The 17,911-nt window shown below is 47.1% G+C and overlaps 1 protein-coding gene across 1 annotated transcript in view; it reads left to right on the top strand.

Annotated features, from left to right (window-relative positions):
• HYDIN (HYDIN axonemal central pair apparatus protein) overlaps window positions 1-17,911 on the top strand; it is a 329,731-nt gene that overhangs the window by 169,301 nt on the left and 142,519 nt on the right. Inside the window, 8 exon segments of the mRNA XM_088455949.1 lie at window positions 3,276-3,419; window positions 3,508-3,633; window positions 3,824-4,134; window positions 4,971-5,078; window positions 10,046-10,130; window positions 11,003-11,071; window positions 15,194-15,403; window positions 15,640-15,780. Coding sequence (XP_088312075.1) covers window positions 3,276-3,419; window positions 3,508-3,633; window positions 3,824-4,134; window positions 4,971-5,078; window positions 10,046-10,130; window positions 11,003-11,071; window positions 15,194-15,403; window positions 15,640-15,780 — 1,194 coding nt within the window.

Below are 17,911 nucleotides of genomic sequence, written 5' to 3'. Positions count from 1 at the left end.
GTACTGTATGTGATGTATCTGTGTGTATCCTGCCATGTATATGATGTATCATTGTGTATCCTGCCATGTACTGTATGTGATGTATCTGTGTGTATCCTGCCATGTATATGATGTATCATTGTGTATCCTGCCATGTACTGTATATGATGTATCATTGTGTATCCTGCCATGTACTGTATATGATGTATCAGTGTGTGTCCTGCCATGTGCTGTATATGATGTATCATTGTGTATCCTGCCATGTACTGTATATGATGTATCAGTGTGTGTCCTGCCATGTACTGTATGTGATGTATCTGTGTGTGTCCTGCCATGTACTGTATGTGATGTATCAGTGTGTGTCCTACCATGTACTGTATGTGATGTATCAGTGTGTATCCTGCCATGTACTGTATGTGATGTATCAGTGTGTGTCCTGCCATGTACTGTATGTGATGTATCAGTGTGTATCCTGCCATGTACTGTATGTGATGTATCAGTGTGTATCCTGCCATGTACTGTATGTGATGTATCAGTGTGTATCCTGCCATGTACTGTATGTGATGTATCAGTGTGTGTCCTGCCATGTACTGTATGTGATGTATCAGTGTGTGTCCTGCCTTGTATGTGATGTATCAGTGTGTATCCTACCATGTACTGTATGTGATGTATCAGTGTGTATCCTGCCATGTACTGTATGTGATGTATCAGTGTGTGTCCTGCCATGTACTGTATGTGATGTATCTGTGTGTATCCTGCCATGTGCTGTATATGATGTATCATTGTGTATCCTGCCATGTACTGTATATGATGTATCAGTGTGTGTCCTGCCATGTACTGTATGTGATGTATCTGTGTGTATCCTGCCATGTGCTGTATGTGATGTATCATTGTGTGTATCCTGCCATGTACGGTATGTGATGTATCAGTGTGTGTCCTGCCATGTACTGTATGTGATGTATCAGTGTGTGTCCTGCCATGTACTGTATGTGATGTATCAGTGTGTGTCCTGCCTTGTATGTGATGTATCAGTGTGTATCCTACCATGTACTGTATGTGATGTATCAGTGTGTATCCTGCCATGTACTGTATGTGATGTATCATTGTGTGTATCCTGCCATGTACTGTATGTGATGTATCAGTGTGTGTCCTGCCATGTACTGTATGTGATGTATCAGTGTGTGTCCTGCCATGTACTGTATGTGATGTATCAGTATGTGTCCTGCCTTGTATGTGATATATCAGTGTGTATCCTGCCATGTACTGTATGTGATGTATCAGTGTGTATCCTGCCATGTACTGTATGTGATGTATCAGTGTGTATCCTGCCATGTACTGTATGTGATGTATCAGTGTGTGTCCTGCCATGTACTGTATGTGATGTATCAGTGTGTATCCTGCCATGTACTGTATGTGATGTATCTGTGTGTATCCTGCCATGTATATGATGTATCATTGTGTATCCTGCCATGTACTGTATGTGATGTATCTGTGTGTATCCTGCCATGTATATGATGTATCATTGTGTATCCTGCCATGTACTGTATATGATGTATCATTGTGTATCCTGCCATGTACTGTATATGATGTATCAGTGTGTGTCCTGCCATGTGCTGTATATGATGTATCATTGTGTATCCTGCCATGTACTGTATATGATGTATCAGTGTGTGTCCTGCCATGTACTGTATGTGATGTATCTGTGTGTGTCCTGCCATGTACTGTATGTGATGTATCAGTGTGTGTCCTACCATGTACTGTATGTGATGTATCAGTGTGTATCCTGCCATGTACTGTATGTGATGTATCAGTGTGTGTCCTGCCATGTACTGTATGTGATGTATCAGTGTGTATCCTGCCATGTACTGTATGTGATGTATCAGTGTGTATCCTGCCATGTACTGTATGTGATGTATCAGTGTGTATCCTGCCATGTACTGTATGTGATGTATCAGTGTGTGTCCTGCCATGTACTGTATGTGATGTATCAGTGTGTGTCCTGCCTTGTATGTGATGTATCAGTGTGTATCCTACCATGTACTGTATGTGATGTATCAGTGTGTATCCTGCCATGTACTGTATGTGATGTATCAGTGTGTGTCCTGCCATGTACTGTATGTGATGTATCTGTGTGTATCCTGCCATGTGCTGTATATGATGTATCATTGTGTATCCTGCCATGTACTGTATATGATGTATCAGTGTGTGTCCTGCCATGTACTGTATGTGATGTATCTGTGTGTATCCTGCCATGTGCTGTATGTGATGTATCATTGTGTGTATCCTGCCATGTACGGTATGTGATGTATCAGTGTGTGTCCTGCCATGTACTGTATGTGATGTATCAGTGTGTGTCCTGCCATGTACTGTATGTGATGTATCAGTGTGTGTCCTGCCTTGTATGTGATGTATCAGTGTGTATCCTACCATGTACTGTATGTGATGTATCAGTGTGTATCCTGCCATGTACTGTATGTGATGTATCAGTGTGTATCCTGCCATGTACTGTATGTGATGTATCAGTGTGTGTCCTGCCATGTACTGTATGTGATGTATCAGTGTGTGTCCTGCCATGTACTGTATGTGATGTATCAGTATGTGTCCTGCCTTGTATGTGATGTATCAGTGTGTATCCTGCCATGTACTGTATGTGATGTATCAGTGTGTATCCTGCCATGTACTGTATGTGATGTATCAGTGTGTATCCTGCCATGTACTGTATGTGATGTATCAGTGTGTGTCCTGCCATGTACTGTATGTGATGTATCAGTGTGTATCCTGCCATGTACTGTATGTGATGTATCAGTGTGTCCTGCCTTGTATGTGATGTATCAGTGTGTATCCTGCCATGTACTGTATGTGATGTATCTGTGTGTATCCTGCCATGTATATGATGTATCATTGTGTATCCTGCCATGTACTGTATGTGATGTATCTGTGTGTATCCTGCCATGTATATGATGTATCATTGTGTATCCTGCCATGTACTGTATATGATGTATCATTGTGTATCCTGCCATGTACTGTATATGATGTATCAGTGTGTGTCCTGCCATGTGCTGTATATGATGTATCATTGTGTATCCTGCCATGTACTGTATATGATGTATCAGTGTGTGTCCTGCCATGTACTGTATATGATGTATCAGTGTGTGTCCTGCCATGTACTGTATGTGATGTATCTGTGTGTGTCCTGCCATGTGCTGTATGTGATGTATCATTGTGTGTACTGCCATGTATGTGATGTATCAGTGTGACCCCTCGCTTTCCTGACATGTACATTGCGTGTGTGACAGCTGGTGAAGGAGCGGCTGTTAGGACAGGCTATCATCGGGAAGCAGTCTGGAAAGGAGACAATAATGGCCGTAGATGTCATCTGTGAATTCATTGCTCCTGTGCTTCACCTGTCCCACAAGAACCTGCTCTTCTGTGTGGAGAAGGTCCGTTATCTCCCCATTACCCCGGCTTTATAACTGTAGCGTAATAATGTCAGTGTCATGCTCAGTCTTTCTCCCGTGTCTTTCCCAGCACCCCGCCGAAGAGCTGACAGACAAGTATGAATTAGTATTACTAAGAAACGTCTCCTCATTACCACTAACAATATTCCTGTCCGTGAAGCCCCCGTTCTCCGTCTGTCCCGATGAGGATATACAGGTAATGCCAGTCACCCACTCATCTCATTCGCTAATGAAGACGTCATGGTTCCTGTAATGTTACAGTATAAAATGTAACTGCGATGATCAATCTATGAGACGTGTGTACATGCCTGGTCAGGTTTCTCTCTGTCATGTATATTAGTCCTGTAACATAGTCTTTCTGTCTTACATGACTTTCTCCCCTCCAGAAACCTCTGTACCTGGAGACTGGTGAGGAACAGGAGCTGACCATCAGATTTGATCCAACTTTCGTTCATGACCTGCACAGTCGAATAATAGAAGAAGTTCTGTCCATCCGTTATGCAGAACACCCACACACGGATTATATCGCCCTACGGGGCGAGGTGCATTTCCCAAACCTTCACTTCCCTTCTACTCAGATGGACTTCAGCTGTATTCTCAATGACACAGAGAGCACCCGTCAGCTGGAGGTGACCAACTGCAGCCCGTTAGCCGTTCATTACCGCTGGTCCTTTGTGCCTGAGAGCTGCCAGATCAGGTACATCATCAGTACAACCAGTCCAGTATATGAGCAGGAATGGCCGTTACCGTGGCAGAGTGAGAAATATATGTCATTGACAAAACATTGAAACATTTTCTAAAAATAAAATGATCTACAATGTAGACATAACTGGTGAACTAATTGCCCATCATATGGAATAAGGCCTTGTCTTGTAACACATATATCATGTGAGGTGCATTGGTCGGTGGCTGACAAGTCAGATTGGCCGGTATATTCACTATCTGTGTTGAGTTTTTATGTTCTCACCGTTGTGTGTGTTTCCTTCGGGTGCTCCGGTTTCCTCCCACAGTACAAAAACATACTTGTAGGTTAATTGTTTTCTGATAAAAAAAAATTAACGCTACTGTGTATGTGTATGTACATGTGGTAGGGAGTATAGATTGTAAGCTCCACGGGTGCAGGGACTGATGTGAATGGCTGAAATATTACTAGAAAACGGAAAATCTCCCAGATTTATCTCCAGGATAGAAAGCACAATGCACTAACATTTCTTACCTTTCACGGCTGTGATGAAGATTTCTATGCCAGGATTAGGTCCTTGTCCTCCTTATCCGGGAGACGGACAGATTTCATAACCGTGCAGAAAACATGATCCTAATAAAATGGTTGTTTATTGCAAAATAGCAAAGAGACATCGTGCAGCAGGCGGGCAGCTCTGAGACAAAATACGGTTATATAGTCTTCTATACCCCTGATAGCTGCAGGACAGATTACCTGAACAACACATTACTATGCTGTAATCTGTCTGTACTGGGATATGGTCCTGTTTTAGGCTAGTGGTACCGTTACATGAAGGGTCTTTTGTTCCGCAGGTCCATGCGCAGAGTTCAGAGAGCAGCAAATATTGCCCACGACATGGTCAGTAGCGGGAGCTCAGGGTATAATCTAAGTGCGGAAGATGTGGCCAGTCCGGCAGAAAGGTGGGCATCACACTAATAGTAATGTACACGTATGTAAGTGGTGTATCCAAAGGTGAAAGGAACAGACTGTTCTCTGCTACCTACACCCAGAACTGATTTTTTTGTTTAAATGGAGCTCAGTGTTCCCCTAGGGTGGGAAGGGGGGGGGGGGGGGTTGAGTGTTGTCAGCACAGCCCCCACATGGATAGTTGTCACCCTCTCTCTAAACTGAGACGTGACCTCTTTTATCAAGGCCTCAAACGTTGACTACCACTACTGAGTGGCCTGATTTATTGTTTCCATACCGGAGTGCCATCCGTTTCCACTTTGCTATACTATACCTGTACCATACGGATTACAGCAGGAAGGGCACCCGGACTGTTGAATGTATTCTTTCAGTGCCGGACAATTCAAGTACGGGCTATATATATATATATAGAAAATAATATAAAAAGCACTAATCCACGGCGCTTACCATTCCTAGATTTGGGGTGCAACATGGTATGTGACCACATTGTTAAATAGAAATCACAGGGGCTCTGCACTCACCATAATAACTAATAATAATAAATATCATAAACAGTGGGGTTTTGGTTCATGAATTGATCAATGCATTTAAGCTTGCAGCCCCCGTCACGTAGGGACTTTACTGCAAGTCCCTACTCTATTGCTCTATTGCTCAGAATTATAACATGGACATAGCCATCACATTAGTGTTATACTCAGGGTATGCTATCAAGGTTTAAAGCTCACAGCAACTTTGCTTTTAAATGTGAGACAGTTACCAAGCACACCTGTTGCAGTAAAGTGTGGTCCTCTGATGGGGGCTGCAAGCTTAAATGCATTGATCAATTCATGAACCAAAACCCCACTGTTTATTATGTTTATTATTATTACTGTTAGTTATTATGGTGAGTGCAGAGCCCCTGTAATTTCAATACTGTATATATATAATAAACATTATTAAGCTGAAAGGAAAGATTCCGATTAATTAGGTGAAACTTTAATTTTGATAATAAAAAACTTAGGGATGAGGAGTAAGGGTCCAATAACTATGGTTACCAATAATTAAACCGTACTCAGTGCAGGACTATCTCTTTAACCACTTAACTGACACGGAACGCAGCCAATTGTGCTTCAGCTGACAATGTGCGACCACACCGCCCCGCTGTGCAGAGCAGATTTCTGACTCCCTGGACTCTCCTGTGGACCCGGCAATTTCTGACCAGTTTTGCTGGAAAAATCGTCTTTTAAGAGGTTAAATAAAAGGCTTGTCAGCTTGTGTGATCTTAGTAATATAAAGGGCATTATTACCATATCTGGCCACAGCTTATGTGCCACGGCAGGTATTCATGTACACTCCTGGTCATTTTCCAGTTTTTATTTAAATTTATGCATTTTAATGGCTCCGTGCCTGCTGTAATTACAGAATATAACAGACAACTAGACATAGAATTATTTTGTTTAATCTAAATTTTTGACTCCTCAAAGTTGTCGCCTTTTGCAGATATGACCACTGACTCATCAGTCCATAAGACCTTCTCCCAGTCCTCAGTAGCCCACCAGCCGTACCTCATGGCCCAGACAGCCTCTGTGTCATTGCTGAAGAACAGCTGTAAATTCCTAACCCATAACATCTGCCCTAAAAAGGCCTTTTATTATAACTCTGGATGGGACACACGTCATGCTCAGCTGCACCAGTGCTATAGTCTGGGCTGGGATAACACACGTCATGCTCAGCTGCACCAGTGCTATAGTCTGGGCTGGGATAACACACGTCATACTCAGCTGCACCAGTGCTATAGTCTGGGCTGGGATAACACACTTCACGCTCAGCTGCACCAGTGCTATAGTCTGGGCTGGGATAACACACGTCATGCTCAGCTGCACCAGTGCTATAGTCTGGGCTGGGATAACACACGTCATGCTCAGCTGCACCAGTGCTATAGTCTGGGCTGGGATAACACACGTCATGCTCAGCTGCACCAGTGCTATAGTCTGGGCTGGGATAACACACGTCATGCTCAGCTGCACCAGTGCTATAGTCTGGGCTGGGATAACACACGTCATGCTCAGCTGCACCAGTGCTATAGTCTGGGCTGGGATAACACACTTCATGCTCAGCTGCACCAGTGCTATAGTCTGGGCTGGGATAACACACGTCATGCTCAGCTGCACCAGTGCTATAGTCTGGGCTGGGATAACACACGTCATGCTCAGCTGCACCAGTGCTATAGTCTGGGCTGGGATAACACACGTCATGCTCAGCTGCACCAGTGCTATAGTCTGGGCTGGGATAACACACGTCATGCTCAGCTGCACCAGTGATATAGTCTGGCCTGGGATAACACACGTCATGCTCAGCTGCACCAGTGCTATAGTCTGGCCTGGGATAACACACGTCATGCTCAGCTGCACCAGTGCTATAGTCTGGGCTGGGATAACACACTTCATGCTCAGCTGCACCAGTGATATAGTCTGGGCTGGGATAACACACGTCATGCTCAGCTGCACCTGTGCTATAGTCTGGGCTGGGATAACACACTTCATGCTCAGCTGCACCAGTGCTATAGTCTGGGCTGGGATAACACATGTCATGCTCAGCTGTACCAGTGCTATAGTCTGGGCTGGGATAACACACTTCACGCTCAGCTGCACCAGTGATATAGTCTGGGCTGGGATAACACACGTCATGCTCAGCTGCACCAGTGCTATAGTCTGGGCTGGGATAACACACGTCATGCTCAGCTGCACCAGTGCTATAGTCTGGGCTGGGATAAAACACGTCATGCTCAGCTGCACCAGTGCTATAGTCTGGGCTGGGATAACACACGTCATACTCAGCTGCACCAGTGCTATAGTCTGGGCTGGGATAACACACGTCATGCTTAGCTGCACCAGTGCTATAGTCTGGGCTGGGATAACACACTTCATGCTCAGCTGCACCAGTGCTATAGTCTGGGCTGGGATAACACACGTCATGCTTAGCTGCACCAGTGCTATAGTCTGGGCTGGGATAACACACTTCATGCTCAGCTGCACCAGTGCTATAGTCTGGGCTGGGATAACACATGTCATGCTCAGCTGCACCAGTGCTATAGTCTGGGCTGGGATAACACTTCACGCTCAGCTGCACCAGTTCTATAGTCTGGGCTGGGATAACACACGTCATGCTCAGCTGCACCAGTGCTATAGTCTGGGCTGGGATAACACACGTCATGCTCAGCTGCACCAGTGCTATAGTCTGGGCTGGGATAACACTTCACGCTCAGCTGCACCAGTGCTATAGTCTGGGCTGGGATAACACACGTCATGCTCAGCTGCACCAGTGCTATAGTCTGGGCTGGGATAACACACGTCACGCTCAGCTGCACCAGTGCTATAGTCTGGGCTGGGATAACACACTTCACGCTCAGCTGCACCAGTTCTATAGTCTGGGCTGGGATAACACACGTCATGCTCAGCTGCACCAGTGCTATAGTCTGGGCTGGGATAACACACGTCATGCTCAGCTGCACCAGTGCTATAGTCTGGGCTGGGATAACACTTCACGCTCAGCTGCACCAGTGCTATAGTCTGGGCTGGGATAACACACGTCATGCTCAGCTGCACCAGTGCTATAGTCTGGGCTGGGATAACACTTCACGCTCAGCTGCACCAGTTCTATAGTCTGGGCTGGGATAACACACGTCATGCTCAGCTGCACCAGTGCTATAGTCTGGGCTGGGATAACACACGTCATGCTCAGCTGCACCAGTGCTATAGTCTGGGCTGGGATAACACACTTCACGCTCAGCTGCACCAGTGCTATAGTCTGGGCTGGGATAACACACGTCATGCTCAGCTGCACCAGTGCTATAGTCTGGGCTGGGATAACACTTCACGCTCAGCTGCACCAGTTCTATAGTCTGGGCTGGGATAACACACGTCATGCTCAGCTGCACCAGTGCTATAGTCTGGGCTGGGATAACACACGTCATGCTCAGCTGCACCAGTGCTATAGTCTGGGCTGGGATAACACACTTCACGCTCAGCTGCACCAGTGCTATAGTCTGGGCTGGGATAACACACGTCATGCTCAGCTGCACCAGTGCTATAGTCTGGGCTGGGATAACACTTCACGCTCAGCTGCACCAGTGCTATAGTCTGGGCTGGGATAACACACTTCACGCTCAGCTGCACCAGTGCTATAGTCTGGGCTGGGATAACACACGTCATGCTCAGCTGCACCAGTTCTATAGTCTGGCCTGGGATAACACACGTCATGCTCAGCTGCACCAGTGCTATAGTCTGGGCTGGGATAACACACTTCACGCTCAGCTGCACCAGTGCTATAGTCTGGGCTGGGATAACACACGTCATGCTCAGCTGCACCAGTGCTATAGTCTGGGCTGGGATAACACTTCACGCTCAGCTGCACCAGTGCTATAGTCTGGGCTGGGATAACACACTTCACGCTCAGCTGCACCAGTGCTATAGTCTGGGCTGGGATAACACACGTCATGCTCAGCTGCACCAGTTCTATAGTCTGGCCTGGGATAACACACGTCATGCTCAGCTGCACCAGTGCTATAGTCTGGGCTGGGATAACACACTTCACGCTCAGCTGCACCAGTGCTATAGTCTGGGCTGGGATAACACACGTCATGCTCAGCTGCACCAGTGCTATAGTCTGGGCTGGGATAACACTTCACGCTCAGCTGCACCAGTGCTATAGTCTGGGCTGGGATAACACACGTCATGCTCGGCTGCACCAGTGCTATAGTCTGGGCTGGGATAACACACTTCATGCTCAGCTGCACCAGTGCTATAGTCTGGGCTTGGATAACACACTTGTGGCCATGTTGCACCAGTGCTATAGTCTGGGATAACAGCTGGGCTGGGATGGAGATTGCAGCCTTCCATACATGGGGGCTTTGTCTTCATCGAGAGACACCTAACATGACTTCCCCCTGTCTTTATGGCATTATATGTTTTATAACCTACAGGCAACTAGAGCTCCATAATTCAGGAGCTGATGACCCTACTGCTGATTACTTTTCCCAAGACCATCCTCTGGCCTCCCACCCTGAGGTAACGTTCCTGTAACATGTCCTTATACTACCTCTTCTCTTCGGTACCCTGTATCCTATCAGATCAGTGTCCTCTCCTCAGATCTCTGTATCCTATCATATCGGTGTCCTCTCCTCAGATCTCAGTATCCTATCAGATCGGTGTCCTCTCCTCAGATCTCTGTATCCTATCGGATCGGTGTCCTCTCCTCAGATCTCTGTATCCTATCATATCGGTGTCCTCTCCTCAGATCTCTGTATCCTATCATATCGGTGTCCTCTCCTCAGATCTCAGTATCCTATCAGATCGGTGTCCTCTCCTCAGATCTCTGTATCCTATCGGATCGGTGTCCTCTCCTCAGATCTCTGTATCCTATCATATCGGTGTCCTCTCCTCAGATCTCTGTATCCTATCAGATCTGTGTCCTCTCCTCAAATCTCTGTATCCTATCAGATCAGTGTCCTCTCCTCAGATCTCTGTTTCCTATCAGATCAGTGTCCTCTCCTCACATCTCTCTATCCTATCAGATCAGTGTCCTCTCCTCACATCTCTCTATCCTATCAGATCAGTGTCCTCTCCTCACATCTCTCTATCCTATCAGATCGGTGTTAGAGCTTCTGCCTTTCTGCATCAGGTTCTATCCTGGAACCGACACAATGATAAGACAGTGGATATGTACAGTATGTGACAGGTTTATTTCCTTTGTTTCCATTGAGAACATTTTCTTGAACTCCCCATGAGTACTAAGGGAAGCATTGTTCTTTTATATACTATTTCTTTTTTATTAAAGTCCATCATCCTGTTTCATCACCCGCAACACTTGCGCCGCCTACTATCTTTCCTTTCTCTTATCCCTATTTTATCACAGTTTATTTGGGTTTGTTTGTGTCTAGACTGTGCTGTTGGGCAATGGAGATGGGGATGCTTTGGCAGAAGATCATGACCTAACAGGAGTGGAGGAGGTGAGCAGTAGCCATATATTGTGTGTCCTAGTCACTGGCTTCATCCCTTGGCCCCAGTGAGCCTCATTCACTGCATAATAGCTGAGGCGAGGCACAAAACCCTCATACCCATTAATTGTGCACAGTTGTGCCCCCGATTTTCACCAAAGTGCGTTGAGATGATCCCAGGCGGGGGCAGGGGAGCTGATACTGATGTAATATGTACATGGTTCCTACACCCATACATGTAACATGCGGTACACAGAGATGATCCCAGGCGGGGACAGAGGAGCTGCTACTGATGTAATATGTACATGGTTCCCACACCCATACATGTAACATGTGGTACACAGAGATGATCCCAGGCGGGGGCAGGGGAGCTGCTACTGATGTAATATGTACATGGTTCCTACACCCATACATGTAACATGCGGTACACAGAGATGATCCCAGGCGGGGGCAGGGGAGCTGCTACTGATGCAATATGTACATGGTTCCTACACCCATACATGTAACATGCGGTACACAGAGATGATCCCAGGCCGGGGCAGGGGAGCTGCTACTGATGTAATATGTACATGGTTCTTACACCCATACATGTAACATGCGGTACACAGAGATGATCCCAGGCGGGGGCAGGGGAGCTGCTACTGATGTAATATGTACATGGTTCCTACACCCATACATGTAACATGCGGTACACAGAGATGATCCCAGGCGGGGACAGAGGAGCTGCTGCTGATGTAATATGTACATGGTACCTACACCCATACATGTAACGTGTGGTACACAGATGTAATATGTACATGGTTCCTACACCCATACATGTAACATGCGGTACACAGAGATGATCCCAGGCGGGGACAGAGGAGCTGCTGCTGATGTAATATGTACATGGTACCTACACCCATACATGTAACGTGTGGTACACAGATGTAATATGTACATGGTTCCTACACCCATACATGTAACATGCGGTACACAGAGATGATCCCAGGCGGGGGCAGAGGAGCTGCTACTGATGTAATATGTACATGGTTCCTACACCTATGTATGTAACATGCGGTACACAGAGATGATCCCAGGCGGGGACAGAGGAGCTGCTACTGATGTAATATGTACATGGTTCCTACACCCATACATGTAACATGCGGTACACAGAGATGATCCCAGGCGGGGGCAGAGGAGCTGCTACTGATGTATTATGTACATGGTTCCTACACCCATACATGTAACATGCGGTACACAGAGATGATCCCAGGCGGGGGCAGAGGAGCTGCTTCTGATGTAATATGTACATGGTTCCTACACCCATACATGTAACATGCGGTACACAGAGATGATCCCAGGCGGGGGCAGGGGAGCTGCTACTGATGTAATATGTACATGGTTCCTACACCCATACATGTAACATGCGGTACACAGAGATGATCCCAGGCGGGGGCAGGGGAGCTGCTACTGATGTAATATGTACATGGTTCCTACACCCATACATGTAACATGCGGTACACAGAGATGATCCCAGGCGGGGACAGAGGAGCTGCTACTGATGTAATATGTACATGGTTCCCACACCCATACATGTAACATGTGGTACACAGAGATGATCCCAGGCGGGGGCAGGGGAGCTGCTACTGATGTAATATGTACATGGTTCCTACACCCATACATGTAACATGCGGTACACAGAGATGATCCCAGGCGGGGGCAGGGGAGCTGCTACTGATGCAATATGTACATTGTTCCTACACCCATACATGTAACATGCGGTACACAGAGATGATCCCAGGCCGGGGCAGGGGAGCTGCTACTGATGTAATATGTACATGGTTCCTACACCCATACATGTAACATGCGGTACACAGAGATGATCCCAGGCGGGGACAGAGGAGCTGCTACTGATGTAATATGTACATGGTTCTTACACCCATACATGTAACATGCGGTACACAGAGATGATCCCAGGCGGGGGCAGGGGAGCTGCTACTGATGTAATATGTACATGGTTCCTACACCCATGCATGTAACATGCGGTACACAGAGATGATCCCAGGCGGGGACAGAGGAGCTGCTGCTGATGTAATATGTACATGGTACCTACACCCTTACATGTAACGTGTGGTACACAGATGTAATATGTACATGGTTCCTACACCCATACATGTAACATGCGGTACACAGAGATGATCCCAGGCGGGGACAGAGGAGCTGCTGCTGATGTAATATGTACATGGTACCTACACCCATACATGTAACGTGTGGTACACAGATGTAATATGTACATGGTTCCTACACCCATACATGTAACATGCGGTACACAGAGATGATCCCAGGCGGGGGCAGAGGAGCTGCTACTGATGTAATATGTACATGGTTCCTACACCTATGTATGTAACATGCGGTACACAGAGATGATCCCAGGCGGGGACAGAGGAGCTGCTACTGATGTAATATGTACATGGTTCCTACACCCATACATGTAACATGCGGTACACAGAGATGATTCCAGGCGGGGGCAGAGGAGCTGCTACTGATGTATTATGTACATGGTTCCTACACCCATACATGTAACATGCGGTACACAGAGATGATCCCAGGCGGGGGCAGAGGAGCTGCTTCTGATGTAATATGTACATGGTTCCTACACCCATACATGTAACATGCGGTACACAGAGATGATCCCAGGCGGGGGCAGGGGAGCTGCTACTGATGTAATATGTACATGGTTCCTACACCCATACATGTAACATGCGGTACACAGAGATGATCCCAGGCGGGGGCAGGGGAGCTGCTACTGATGTAATATGTACATGGTTCCTACACCCATACATGTAACATGCGGTACACAGAGATGATCCCAGGCGGGGACAGAGGAGCTGCTACTGATGTAATATGTACATGGTTCTTACACCCATACATGTAACATGCGGTACACAGAGATGATCCCAGGCGGGGGCAGGGGAGCTGCTACTGATGTAATATGTACATGGTTCCTACACCCATACATGTAACATGCGGTACACAGAGATGATCCCAGGCGGGGGCAGAGGAGCTGCTGCTGATGTAATATGTACATGGTACCTACACCCATACATGTAACGTGTGGTACACAGATGTAATATGTACATGATTCCTACACCCATACATGTAACATGCGGTACACAGAGATGATCCCAGGGGGGGGCAGAGGAGCTGCTACTGATGTAATATGTACATGGTTCCTACACCCATACATGTAACATGCGGTACACAGAGATGATCCCAGGCGGGGGCAGAGGAGCTGCTACTGATGTAATATGTACATGGTTCCTACACCTATGTATGTAACATGCGGTACACAGAGATGATCCCAGACGGGGGCAGGGGAGCTGCTATTGATGTAATATGTACATGATTCCTACACCCATACATGTAACATGCGGTACACAGAGATGATCCCAGGCGGGGGCAGAGGAGCTGCTACTGATGTAATATGTACATGGTTCCTACACCCATACATGTAACATGCGGTACACAGAGATGATCCCAGGCAGGGACAGAGGAACTGCTACTGATGTAATATGTACATGGTTTCTACACCCATACGTGTAACATGCAGTACACAGAGATGATCCCAGGCGGGGGCAGAGGAGCTGCTACTGATGTAATATGTACATGATTCGTACACCCATACATGTAACATGTGGTACACAGAGATGATCCCAGGCGGGGACAGAGGAGCTGCTACTGATGTCATATGTACATGGTACCTACACCCATACATGTAACATGCGGTACACAGAGATGATCCCAGGCGGGGGGCAGAGGAGCTGCTACTGATGTAATATGTACATGATTCGTACACCTATGCATGTAACATGCGGTACACAGAGATGATCCCAGGCGGGGGCAGAGGAGCTGCTACTGATGTAATATGTACATGGTACCGACACCTATGTATGTAACATGCGGTACACAGAGATGATCCCAGGCAGGGGCGGAGGAGCTGCTACTGATGTAATATGTACATGGTACCGACACCTATGTATGTAACATGTGGTACACAGGCTGCTACTGATGTAATATATAGATGGTTCCTACGCCCATGCATGTAACGTGGTACACAGATGTAATGTGTCCATTTTTTCTCATGCTCTTCTCCAGGTTTTCGATATTCTGCCCCAGTTTGGGAACCTGCAGCCGGGAGAGAGCCAGATTTTCTCTTTCACGTTTTATGGGCACTCGGACATCAAGGCCCAGGCCAGAGCCCTGTGTGCGGTGTGTGATGGGCCGGGGTATGAGATTAGCCTGTACGGCGAGGCCGCACTCGTCCGCTACACCCTCAGTACCAGAGACATCGACTATGGCGTACAGGTGACCATTATATTATCATTGCCTGGTGATGTGTTACATGTTTCCCATGTACATACATGTATACACAGCTATACCAAGTAGCACAAAACCATCCATGTATGTGCTGGTGATGTGTTACATGTTTCTCATGTGTATACATGTATGTGCTGGTGATGTGTTACATGTTTCTCATGTGTATACATGTATGTGCTGGTGATGTGTTACATGTTTCTCGTGTGTATATATTTTCCGCACAGATGTTTTACCAAGTGACTGAAGCAGACATTGTCCTGAAGAACAGCGGGAAGGTCAGTTTCCCATTCACTGTGCTGACCAAGAGCCCCCCCATCAGCCAGCCATCCCCTCATCCTGGGGAGCCGATTGTAGAGCCGCACAGTGTGAGTATACTCTCATTCCTCCCTACATAGACTAATCCCCCCTTAGCCAATGTGAGTATCCGCTAGTCCCCCTTATACATTGTAAGTGTCCAGTAATCCCCTTTACCTATTGTGAGAGTCCACTAATCCCCCCCTTATCTTGTGGAAGTGTCCACTAATCCTCCCCCCTTATCTAGTTTAAGTGTCCACTAAATCCTCCCCCCTTATCTAGTGTAAGTGTCCACCAATCCGCCCTTACCTATTGTGAGTGTCCACTAATTCCCCCTTAACCAGTGTAAATGTCCACTAATCCCTCCATTACCTAGTGTGAGTGTCTACTAATCCCCCATTACCAGTGTGAGTGTCTACTAATCTCCCTTTACCAGTGTAAGTGTCTACTAATCTCCCTTTACCAGTGTAAGTGTCTACTAATCTCCCTTTACCATTGTAAGTGTCTACTAATCTCCCTTTACCAGTGTAAGTGTCTACTAATCTCCCTTTACCAGTGTAAGTGTCTACTAATCTCCCTTTACCAGTGTAAGTGTCTACTAATCTCCCTTTACCAGTGTAAGTGTCTACTAATCTCCCTTTACCAGTGTAAGTGTCTACTAATCTCCCTTTACCAGTGTAAGTGTCTACTAATCTCCCTTTACCAGTGTGAGTGTCTACTAATCTCCCTTTACCAGTGTAAGTGCCCACTCATTCTCTCTCATCCAGCATCCGTGTCTCCCAAGTCCCTATGCCCGGTGTTAAAGTGCGTATCCACTAGCAGAAAGAGGAACGACAGTACGATTACAACATTGTAATCATACAGTCGTTCCTTATAATGCGCAGTGCCTACACAGAAAGATACGTCGTTCAGTGCAGGCACCCTCCCTCATCCCCGAACATGCCCAATCTGTCGTTATGGGATGCAATCGGGAAGCCGGCTGACATTACACCGACAGCCGGCTTCCCCACTGTCATATCCTGGCGAGGGTGAAATGCCCGGCGTCTAGATGTAGACGCCGCTCATTTCACTGACGCCGGGAGACCGGCGCCCGGCATCCCGATCGAAGGGATGCAGAGCGCCGCGAGCGGACAGCCACGGGGAGGGGAGGGTTAGGTTTAGCGCACCCGTGGGGGGGGATTTAGGGTTAGGCACCCCCCCCGAGAGGGTTAGGGTTAGGCTAGGGGGAGGGAGGGTTAGGCTAGGGGGAGGGAGGGTCAGGGTTAGGCACCCCCCCGGGGGACTTAGGTTTAGGCAGCGGGGAAGGGGGGGGTTAGGGTTAGGCAGAGGGGAAGAGGGAGGTTAGGGTTAGGGGGGTTAGGTTAGGTTTAGTCATTACTTATCGATCGGGATTTCCAGCGCTGTCAGGCTGCCGCTTTCATACCGATTCTGTCGTTATCAGCAGGGTGATGATTGATGTCGAAAACGACCAGCGGGAGCGCATCGCTGGTCATTTCGACATTTTCATACCCGAACAATTAATGTGCGATTGAACGATAACTATGTCGTATTCGTTCAATCGCTCATTTTAATCGCCTAGTGGATACGCGGCATTAGTGTCCTCCTGTGAGTGTACACGGTGGTTATATACACAGCTGAGTTATATAGGAGACCTGTACACACTGATGGATACGCGGCATTAGTGTCCTCCTGTGAGTGTACACGGTGGTTATATACACAGCTGAGTTATATAAGAGACCTGCACACACTGATGGATACGCGGCATTAGTGTCCTCCTGTGAGTGTACACGGTGGTTATATACACAGCTGAGTTATATAGGAGACCTGTACACACTGATGGATACGCGGCATTAGTGTCCTCCTGTGAGTGTACACGGTGGTTATATACACAGCTGAGTTATATAAGAGACCTGCACACACTGATGGATACGCGGCATTAGTGTCCTCCTGTGAGTGTACTCGGTGGTTATATACACAGCTGAGTTATATAGGAGACCTGCACACACTGATGGATACGCGGCATTAGTGTCCTCCTGTGAGTGTACTCGGTGGTTATATACACAGCTGAGTTATATAGGAGACCTGCACACACTGATGGATACGTGGCATTAGTGTCCTCCTGTGAGTGTACTCGGTGGTTATATACACAGCTGAGTTATATAGGAGACCTGCACACACTGATGGATACGCGGCATTAGTGTC

Source organism: Taudactylus pleione, unplaced genomic scaffold (genome assembly GCF_031769625.1).
Source record: "Taudactylus pleione unplaced genomic scaffold, aTauple2 ptg000681l, whole genome shotgun sequence".
NCBI lineage: Eukaryota > Metazoa > Chordata > Amphibia > Anura > Myobatrachidae > Taudactylus > Taudactylus pleione.
The sequence above is the reverse complement of the archived record's forward strand: the minus strand, read 5'-3'. Positions and strand labels throughout refer to the sequence as shown.